General features: G+C 29.6%; 1 protein-coding gene across 1 annotated transcript; it reads left to right on the top strand.

The window, feature by feature from the left end:
• Positions 1–239: 239 nt before the first annotated feature.
• On the top strand, positions 240–1,848 carry LOC113863462 (wound-induced basic protein). Its single transcript, XM_027497054.1, has 2 exons — positions 240–431; positions 1,728–1,848. Exons 1-2 carry the CDS (start codon positions 361–363, stop codon positions 1,798–1,800), a joined length of 144 nt encoding a protein of 47 aa, XP_027352855.1. The 5' UTR covers positions 240–360; the 3' UTR covers positions 1,801–1,848.
• The last annotated feature ends 9,846 nt before the right edge of the window (positions 1,849–11,694 follow it).

Genomic DNA, 11,694 nt, shown 5'->3' with positions numbered 1-11,694 from the left:
AAATTTTGTCTTTTCCTAACATTTTAAGGTTCTGAAATTGCTTCCAAATGAGTTTATCAGATTCAGATAAACTTTTTCATAATTTCATTTGTACAAAAGATTTTTTTTTTTTTTTGTCAACAAAAGTTTTAAATTACTCCATACTTTTCTTATTTTTAAAAACAATACTAAGCCCATGTTAAATAAAATATTCCACAGACTACTAGCATGAAAGATGTGGGCTTAGCAATGTGGGCTTGATATGGGCTTAGCAAGCAAGCATGAAGCATAAATTCTGGAACGTTGCAGAAACTGTGACGCAGAAAAAGAACTAGGGTTTCTCTATTGTTGCAATCGGACCTTCTCCCTCAGAAATTGACTATGATTTACGACGTTAACTCTCCTCTTTTCCGATCCTTCCTCAGCCAAAAGGGAGGCTCCTCCGATAAGAGGTTTGTATTCTTTCTCTCTCTAACGGAAACGTTGAGGTTGCTAGATTAGGGTTTTAATGGAAGATGTGTTTTTCCGTTAGTTTCCAAGTTTGCGTAGAAATTGGTAAATAAGCTGAAAATGCTTGCTATTAGTGGCCATTGAATAGGTTTAGGAAGTGGTGGTAGGTCTATGGATGGTAAATGTAGCAAGTAGCAATAATAACCTGGCCTTATTCCACAGGGCAATATGTTGTAGATAACTTAGTTAAATGTGTACCATGGCATCCATTGAATGATTTTTTTTCCTTTGGCCGCTTGAACTATTCCAAAATACAGAACAAGATTTGAGACAGTTAATTTTGGATTGTCTAAATACTGGTAGAGTATTCTCTCCAATTTCTATTCCTAACAAGTACACTTGTTTGCAACGATCGATGGTGCCTTTTTCCTCTTTGTGGTGTGTAACTAGTTTAGTTAATTTTGTGGTGTAAGCTTTGGGTTTCATTGCCAAATAAAAGGAGGGCTAGCTTGTAATCATGGAAATTATTGAAATCCTGTTGTGCTATTAGTTTTACCTTATGATGTCTATAAGGTTGTAGAGTTTTATTATGATGACTCTGCTTTTGAGTTGATCACAGGGCATTCTGTTGTGCAGTTCCAATCACAGGGTAATAATTTGGCAAGTTATATTAGGTTCATGTCCTGACCAGGACTAATTAATCTTGATTTATTAAATAGCTGATGTCTATTTCCTGACTGGATACTTGGGGATTGGTAAACTGGTTGACGAGGGTTGTCAAATTGGAGTTCATACACTATAGTTTCTGTGGCTCTGATTTGAGGATAAGTTTGCAGTTTAATGTCCTAATGATTTTTTGTTTAGGGTGGCATTTAGATTTGCTAAAGGGTTTTTGAGCTTTATCTATACTAGAACTGCTGTTGTTCTGAAAGAAATGGCTTAAAGTTTTTTCTTGTATTATTATTTAGGTTGATTTTAATGTTCTCCACACATGCAATTTGGTGTTTTTGAAGAGGACATGACATTTAATTTCTACATTTCCACTTACGAACTTCAGCCTGAAATTACGTTTCCCATTTTTATATCACTGATAATCTCATTTTTCTTTGACTGTGGGTATGACATTATGAACTAGTCGTTGAAGATATTCATAACGATAAATGTGCTTTAACTGTTGCCTGAACTTAAATTCTGTTCGGGTTTGTTAAAACCCGCCACCCCTCCCCTACTATTTAATGTTGATCTTCTTTCTGAGATTTTGTTGTCACGATTAATCAAATTGTTGTATTGTATCTCAGGAAAACGGAGGAGCAGAAGCCAAAAGAGCAGAGACCCAAAGCCAGTGAGAACAAACCTGTTATGACAGAATGATAACAACTTGGCTGCATTCGGTTGTAGAATGAAATAGATTGGTGCTATTAAAATGAAAATCTTTTAGCAGTGTTCTATGAAGTATATGTGGTGATTCTGGAGCTTGTTATTGTAATGGTTTGATTTTGCTTATGGTTATTGTGAACGTGTAATGGACACGCTTTGAACTTGATCCATACATGCAATGAAGTCATTCGTTTAAAACTTGTCTGAAATACCATGTGATTAATTGATCATCCTCGACTTGGAGATGTTAAATTCCATACATCTAAAAAGTGTTTCTCTTAATTCATTTTTATTTTATATGTAATATTCCTAGTTATCTAATAAAAAATTGTGCTAGACAAAAGTATTTTTATACAAAATCATATACAATCTAATAATTAATTATATAATTTTGCTTTCTTTCATATCAGAGAACATCTTTTAGATATAATTAAGAAGAAATAGCAAAACTTGGTTTTGTCTTAAAATTACTCGTTTCTTCAAACTAAAGCTGCAAGTTTGAATCCAAATTAATTTGGGGATGGTGTTTATAATTTGGGTACGACAACCTTGGAATATATGGTAAAAAGAGTTAGGCTTTCGATCACAAAATCAAAACGTTGGCAGGAAAAATAAGGAAGAGTCATAACGGCGACATTTATTTGGCATCCTATGTGGAAAAGGCATCATGCGTGCCAAAACTAGTCATGCACTTGTATCTATGCATATCACCTTTGCTATTAGATTAGGGACAGATGGATTTTTCATTTTTTGGTTTAGAAATTAAAGTATTTCATGGATTATTTTATGGAGGGATTTAATAATGTATTTCTCAAACATTATTTTTTTTTTCCATGCTGGTAGGTGTGTCTATAAGAAGGGTTATGCATATTCCTAATCCAATCCTAATATTTCACTTACACAATTTTTTAATTCCAAAATATTAACAAATGTAGATAACAGTTTCAAACTTTTTATTATTGATTAAAGCTTATTAAAAATAATAAAAATAATGGAACTTCTATTTTCAACTTAATGAATGTTAGAATAATTTTATAGGTTTTAATAAATTTCAATTTCACATTTAAGAGTGTGTTAGAAAGTGTATTGGTAATATTCTTCTTCAAGCTTTTTTTTTTGAATTGAGATAAAATTGAGTTTAAGTATGTGTTTGGAGTAAGGAAATTTTTTCAAGTTATAAAATTATTTTGAGGATCAGAGAAGGAGTCTCATTCTTTATTGAAAAATAGGTTCAAACCTAAAAAGTGTTGAAAGGTTTTTCAAGAAAAACCTTAGTTTCTATCGAAAATGTCACATTTCGAGTTGTTTTAGAGGTTTTTGTCACCTCATATTTTCTTTAAAAAACTACTCAAAGTACAAAAAAGTAAGGAGAAAATTATCACAACTCCACAAGACTGAAGGACTTTTCAAGGTGTTTTTGAGGATTTTTTTATCCCTAGACTAAGAATAGCTAAAACAAGTCAAAAATTAGATTGACAAGAGAAATTATTCCAAGTCCATATGACTGAAGGTCTTTCGAGGTATTTTTGAAGGTTTTAAAGAACCTGACTAAGCTCCCCCTACAGAATTGTTCGAAAAATAGGAAGTGGTCAGAAAATATTCTAAGTCCACAGACCTGACTGGGCTCCAGACTTTCTCTAGAATTGCTCAAAAAATAAGGAATGATAAAAAAATACTCCAGGTCACAAAGCTAGACTGAGCTCCATATTCCCTCTAAAATTGCTCGAAAAACAAAAATAAACAAATAAAATATTCTAAGTTCACGTGACTAAAAATGACTCTCAACTCCCCAGATTTAGACGAAAAATAGAAATCAAAGGAGAAACTACTCTAAGTTCACAAAGCTAAATGAGCTTCTTTGATTTCTCCCAGAACTGCTCAAAAAACAGAAAAATTCGTAAGAGTCATGATAGGACTCAAAAGATTAACACAAGGTTCAAAAGCGATCACCGACAATTACCAGCAGTTACCACCAAACAAAGATCCAACAACATAAAGAAAGATCATGAGCGATAGCAGTTACAGAAAAAGCCTCAACCGACAACACAATCATAAGCAAACTTGGATAATGGACAATAGTGGTTGAAGACAAGCACGTATGGAAGACAGTTACTGAGAAAGTGCCTGCAAAAGAAGAAGAATGGTAGTGATTCTCCTGCTTATAAATACTCCAAAATTCCATTATATAAGGGACGACTTTTGGCACCCAGACACTGTACTTAAAATTCTCTGCATGCTAAAAACTTGCATAATGCCAAATATCAGCTATAAGGAAATATACAATTGTTGTTGTTCATTGCGTGGAGTTATACGTTTATATTCCTGCACATCTATGTTTCCGCATTTTAGTTTTTGTTCATTTTGCTTATTTCTGTTCCTGCATTTGGTTCTTGTTTGATTTACTGTAAGCATTTGCATTTAGTTTAATAGCGTTTCTATTCTATAATTTTATTGTTCCTACTATAAATCGTTTATTTTACGACGTCAATTTTACTGTTATATTAACAACACATTTAAAAGAACTCAAGAGGACCTAAATCTAGTCCCCAGATTGCTCTTGAATTATTTATTTACAAACTGTCATTTTTTTATCGTAAATAGTATGATAATATCATATTTAATGAAATTGAGATATTCAATAACATAAGTGATATTTAGTATGAAAATGAACGCGCCAAATTTGTTTTGAAATACTTGTCAAAATTTTATTGGAGAACTATAAAATAAAAAAGATGAAAATTTCAGAAATGTGACAGAAATATTCATACGTTGATGTACTCATACAATCTTCGTGCGTCAATTCGTGAAACACATCTTTGCTCTACCAAGCGTTTCTGTTCAATAAATAACAATACAAATATATTATTGGTTGTTTATATTACATTTCGAAAAGCAGATGAATAATTAGTTGATTTTAATACAGAAATCACAAAAACATTATCACATGTTAACTCATCCAACTAAAATATAGTTTCTATCAAAATCTTAATTGTTTCAAACTGTAACTAACTTTTCAGTCCGCTTTATCATATTGTCACTGCCTACTGTGCCAGAAGAAGACACTAATAATATTAACATGAAAAGTCACTTATTATGATTTTGAAAGTCATTTTTTTGAGCTATTGAAAATGAAACAATGGTTGGGTTGTTTAGGATTCAACATTTATTAGCCTAACAAACTTCGTTGGCTAAGCACAGCACACTTAGCTTGGTGCATTAGTTTTGGAATGGAAAGTGTAACATACACAATTATTTGTCACAATTGCATGCAATTTAAGCGAAGCCAGGTGTGCATTAGCTGTATGCAATTTCTTTGGTAAAATGTTTCTTGTATAATTGAACTGAATTTCAGTTTAAGCGGTGTATTTAAAAGGAAAGAAAACCCAAAAGAATTGTAGAGTTAGTGATAAAAACAAAAAAGATAAAATTTTAACAACTGCATTGTTTATTATATATATATATATATATATATATATATTTGATGACAATTGTGATTGCTGTAACTCGTTTTCTTAATTGCCTTACTTTATATGAACCAAAATTGGTGTAAATTAACAGTGGTTGTAAAGCTTTTGTGATGGAATGCGTCAGTTGCGGTTGTTAACATAAAATGGTCTTAACTTAATTAATGGTAGTGCGTTGGTCCTTCTTTCTCCCTCCTTTTTCCAAGTGTGCTTTTGTAATTTGCATGGGTTGAAATTAACTCTCGGGTGTAATTGGCACTTTATGTATCGGTTGATGAGTGCTTCTTTTATGTTTCTGTTCTGTCGGGCTAAAAGCTTATTAAAGGCAATAATTTTCATCTTGTGGAGGTTGACATTTGCTACTTTGAGGACCCTTTACATCATTACATAGCCTCATTATTTTCTCCAACGCTCAAAGCCTCCCTCTATTATTATTTACTTGCTTCTTGCCCTTCAAATCTTGGTGTTTGATCTGCTTAATTTGGTGATATATTGCATCACTCCTCTTTAACATTTTATGTAGCTATGAATTCAAGATTCACAATCATATATGAAGGGATCGTTAACATCACTATTGCGTATGCTATGAGCCTTTGATGATTGTTTAACTCAGTTTTGTTTGGTTGAAATCAAAGGTGAAAATAATGAGAATATAAGGGTCATTACTGTTTCTTTTTTTCTTTTAACACCAAGAGTATCCTCACAATCTCTTTTGGGGCATAGATTGTGAATTTTGTCCTTTTTAACAACATTTCTCATTTTTCATGTACACAACTAGAAATTGAACTCTGATTGATATGTTCTTTGAAAAATTAGTTATCAACCAACTGTTTATCCAAAAACATCGAATTCAAATATTTGTTTGTCCTTAACAAATTTTTTTTATTTCGTCCATGATTATTAATTTAATTGCAGTTACGTGATTCTTCTAATAATTTAAGATGACACAAATTATTTAACTTCAATCTAATTATCTTATTTTGTCACTTTATTGATATTATTGTTGTCATAATATATATTATCATAGTCACCACTCCGATCACTGTCTTATTTTCACTATATGTATTGGAATAACAATATTGGCGGCTAAATTTTAAATGATGTTAACCGTATAAATCAATTTTAAATATTAAAATAATAAATAAAATTATTGTTCATACGTTATGATTCGTTGCATTCATAAGTATCATAACGATGTTATATAAAGTATCAAATTTCATTCTTACACAATTGATAATTTAATATAAAATATAATTTTATTTGATATATATGGAAAGAGATTAAATTTCACTCTTACACCGTTGATAACTTAATATAGAAATAATTTAGAAAAATTCAATTGTTGAATTATAATTATACATTATTTAAATTATTTGTATTAAATTTTGTCAAAATTAAATATTTATAATTTTTATTTTATAAATTTTTAAAGTATATATTACATTAATTTTGATATATATAAATAAAATATCAAATAATTTTGAATCATTCTTAAATTTTACATATATAATCTATTAAAATATTTCATATTAGCTAAAATTAGTTATATACTACTTCTTGTAAAGGTTAAACCTAAGTTTCTCAATACAGTACGAGAGTTTATTTAATTTAAACGTTGAGTTGCTCATAGATATTCAGTCTTATTGGACCACTTATGCTTATTCAATATAATTTAATCTCATTCAATGCATTGATAATATTAAATGATATAATTTTTTATAACATTTTATCTTATCTAATATTTCATAAATTAAAAAAATGGTAAGTATATATCTATACATTAATATTGAAAATTTGAAGTTAATATATGTATATTAATATTTTAATAATATTGTTTAAATAAAATTTAACCGTTAATATTCATTGATGAAATGATCATTTATAGTTAATGATAAACATGACAAAAAAAAAGTCTGCCCATCTCATTTATTAAAAAAAAAAAAAACATTTTAGCAAAACTTGACTTTTAATAGATGGGACATGCTTAAAGCAACACTTAAAAAATCTCATGGCTTTTAATACTGGCAATGGCAAAACGTGTACACTTAGAATTAAAATGCTAATTGGTTTAGTGTGATATTGATAATTTTGTGTAAAAACCTGAGATCAAAGTGTTGGCTGCTTCACCAAATATAAGAAATCAATTAAGTGGTAGTAAAGGAAAGGACATCACTCAACAAAACATCAAAGTCTGTTAGCCCACAAAAAGCTTTTAAAATAAATTGTGTGACTATAAATTCGTACAAGTATCCCTAGCTAGTTTAAATATGGATACAATCAATGCAAGAGATAAATCGCTAGTTAATTAATTTCTAAATTAAATTAGTAAATTTCACTCTTCTCTTTTGAAAAATGTTTAACTCATGCTGTCTTTTTTAATTTTAAAAAAATTAAATTCTTCTTTATAAATAGTCAAAACCTTTATCCAAACTTTTTATTTTACCTTCTAAAGTCATAAAATTCATTCAAAACTAGCTCTTGTTGTATCACTAAGAAATGCACTTACATTAATCGATAAGAATGTTACATGTTAATTAGAAATATAATTAAAAGACTTTTTTTTAATAAAATTTGACTAATTCTTTTATTATAAGTTATTTTTTAAGAACAAATTAACTTCTATTTTTTTAATTTTATATATAAGTCAAATTCATTTGCATCATGTATTATTCAATACTTACACTATTTAATAACTTAACATAGAATTATCAATTTAATCTTTAATTTGAAAGTTTTTTAAGTAAATCAATTTTATAAATTAAAAAAATAATTTCATTATATTATTTATTTTAATGAGTATTATGTTATTAAAATTTAAATAAAACATCTAAAAATATATTTAAATTGTGTGAAATTTAATATACATAATAAAATAGATAATATAAAACGATTCAACCGTTAGACTAATTAATCTTACATTTTATAAAAAAAAATTATAAAAGTATTAAAAATTAGATGAAATGAGAATACATCTATCATAAAAGTATAACAAAAATCTTGTCTGTATATCTATATGTTATATACATCTTGACAAATTTCATGATTAAACTAAAAAGTGATTGAAATGAAATACAGTAACTTGCATTTCTGTGATACCCAAGTTCTGAAATATGAAAAAGTTGTGTTACTAGTCGTTTAATTCCCGTTTCAATTATTAAGAATCGTGTTCTCCCTGACCCTGTATATTCACACATATTCATTTCATGAAATTGTGACTTCACTTTGAGATAACAGAAGGATCTTGTTGTTTCTTTTGCTTTAGAAAGGAATTACAATTACTGGTCTATACCAAAGGGGAAACAAAGAGAAATAATTACTAGTCAAACATGAAATAAAAAGAAAAGAAAAAGTGAAAAACAAAAATGTATTTGAAGACTAAGATACATAAAGCAAAAGTGTAACCACAGACATATGGGACCTTCCAAGGAGAAAAGCAAATTGGGAAGGAGGGGAGCATGCATAGCATACACATGAGTAGCCATGAGTAGCTTCCCATGTGCAATCAATCCAAACCCCATACCCCTCTCTCACCTTCTATTATAACTGGCCCTATGAACCATAAACCATAACCATCTTCTTTTTTCTCTTTCTTGTTTCATCAGAATCTCTATGTGTTTTGTTTTGACCCTTTTTCGTTGTTCACTTATTTGGTGCATGTTTTGAGCAAACTTGCATCCACACAACAGTGGTGCCTTTGTCCTTGTTGAGTTTACTTTGGTGGAACAAAAATGAGAACCTTCTTGTACCTTAAAAGAAATAAAGAAAATGTGATTCGTCTAAATTGTCATTGGGTCAGAGGTAACACAACCTTGCTGGCAGTGGCAGACCTTTAAAACAAAGTGAAGTTAGCTTATACTTAAACTTTTTTATTTTAGGCCTCTGCTAGTTTCTTAACATGTAAATGGTGTCTTATTCGTTAAGATTTTAGGATCATCACTTTCTTATTACTTAATGAAAGCAGTATCAGTAAATATTAGTTTAGTTTCAAAACTGTAAAAGCTAATCACTTTGATATCTTATTTCATGAAACTCTTATTTTAATTCTTGGCAATATAAAGTGTTATTATTATTTTTTTATTACATCAAAGAATTAAAGTAAATGATATTTTACAAAGTTAAATATAAAGTGAAGATTTTGTAAATTTAGAGACAAAACTGTTAGAATAGAGGAAATTAAAGTGATGTGGTAGAGAGTAAATTGTTTTATCAATGATATTTTCATAACAGTAGTTACCAGTGAATACTGCACAAAGATAAATAAATTTCTCATATGATATATTTTGCTCGAGGATATGGAACACTGTTCAGGGAAAACAACGAAGGAATTCTTATTTTGTTCTTAGGTGTGGAGCAAAGTAACATTTTCGCCATCAATTTATCTGAAAAAGAGCAAGAAATGAGAGACACATGATCAAATGGAAATGTGACAAAATATAGTTGACAAGTTTCCTTTCAGGTTCAGCTGCTACAAGAGGATCCAATTCCAGTTGAAGCAGAGAATTGGGGGTATAAGATTAATGGAGGCCAATAGGGCCAAATCAAAGAGGAAGGGACAGCTCCAATTCTAACTTCAATCGTAGGGATAAAGTTTCAAGCTTTGTCATCAATGGGTAGATTGTGTTTAGCTTATTTCTGCTTCAATTTGTGGTAATAAGTAGTCCTTTGTTTTGATTGTTGCACAAAGAGCCGTTATTATAAATAAACATTCATTATTCTTCATTCATTGAGAAATAGGAAAAATCATGATCTGTGCTAGTTAGATTTTAGTTTCTTTTTCCCTTTCCAAATTACCCTTTGAATTTTTTATTCTGTCTAATCAATCAATATATTTTAGCACATCCCATAAAAAGCATGCATTTCTTTAGTCATTTGGTTCCATTAATTTATTCCTCTTCATTTAAATTAAGCAATTCTCAGAGTATGATGCTTCATAGATACATGGGGCATTGCCAATTAAGAATATAAAAATAAAATATGTTATAAATGCCAATAGTTACACCAATGACTTTTAAAAAACTAATAGCAAAACAAAGCGATAAAAAGCAGAATAATATCCCTCTACCAAAGGAGAAAACAGAACACTAACGGAAACCTTTATGTCTAATTATCTATGGAACAAAGTTTGACAATTCCTTATTTGCATATAATTTTGTTCTCTAATTGGTCTAAACAATTATGATTACCACTAATTAGTTGCTACAGAAATATACAATTCATTGCTTCCATTTTCCACTCTTTCACGAAACATTTTACTGGGTTGAATAGTAAGATATTCTGAGTTAATTTATGGTAAATTGGTAATTCCCTCCTTACTCTGAATATCTTGAAGGTAGTATTTATATACGTATTAAAACGAAATAAAAATAACATAAATTTGGAATAAAAAATGACGTAATTTTTCTATGTTTGTCATATTTTAAAATAATTTAAGGATAATAAAATAAAACATTATGTTCCATTTTGCTGTGTCTCAACGTCAAATGTTACCTAATAATGCATATTTAATAAAATAAGAGGATGCTCAAAAGAACTTATTTAAGATTATAAAAATATGTAATAATTGTTGATAAACTCTTTTAGGTTTATTTTAATAAATTTCATATTTAAATTTATGAATAAACTTTTTTTTTCTAAACTACAAATATTTTTGCATGTGTTTGTCGAAAAAGTAAACTCTTAGCTAATAGAACATGTTCAAACTTCATATTTAAATTAACTTATTTTTAAAAATTTCTAATAAGATTTTAACTATACGATATTATATACACAATAATTAATTCAAGTCTACGCATTTTTTATATATCGAAATCAACAAAGTTACATTTCATTATAACATTATATTATAATTTGTTTTTTGCGTGTGTATGCAGAAGCTCTGTTCTAACTATCTTTGAATTAAATCTCACCTCACCCAGTTCATTTTGTCGTGTTCTGGCATAAAAAAAGAAGATAACTTGCTTAATTATTGTTTATTATAGCAACAACCGTGATTAGATATGAAAGATTAATTGCATTAGTAGTCTGATAAGTGACATCTTTGGGATTAATCCTTGGTGCTCCCTCTGATTACACAGCCAAAAAAAGAGGTGGGTAACGCCAACGCGGTTGTTGGTTATAGACATTAGACACGAAAGGAGAAAAGTTTCTAAAGTTGCTTTTTCCTCACAAATCCAAGTGTTCCTTACTCTTCATCACTCACTCTTCTCTCTCACCAATCTCTCTTCCTATATTCACGCCGCGTCCACTTCCAACTTCCACACTCTCTTCTCTATCTCCAAAAGCAAAATCATCACACACACACACACACACACCCACACACAACACCACACCATTCCTAGTTCCTAGTTATTAGTTTGCTACAAAAACAAAACAAAACCATTTCTTTTCTTTCTCTCTTCTGCTCTGGCCCCAACACAAACTAAAC

Source organism: Abrus precatorius, unplaced genomic scaffold, assembly GCF_003935025.1.
Source record: "Abrus precatorius isolate BTA unplaced genomic scaffold, Abrus_2018 Scaffold3, whole genome shotgun sequence".
Lineage (NCBI taxonomy): Eukaryota > Viridiplantae > Streptophyta > Magnoliopsida > Fabales > Fabaceae > Abrus > Abrus precatorius.
The sequence above is the reverse complement of the archived record's forward strand: the minus strand, read 5'-3'. Positions and strand labels throughout refer to the sequence as shown.

What these genes read in the sequence shown, in the direction of transcription:
- LOC113863462 (XM_027497054.1), top strand. Translation starts at nt 361, where the DNA reads ATGATTTACGACGTTAACTCTCCTCTTTTCCGATCCTTCCTCAGCCAA. An exon ending in GGAGGCTCCTCCGATAAGAG is followed by an intron (nt 432 to 1,727) that starts GTTTGTATTCTT and finishes ATTGTATCTCAG; the next exon opens with GAAAACGGAGGAGCAGAAGC.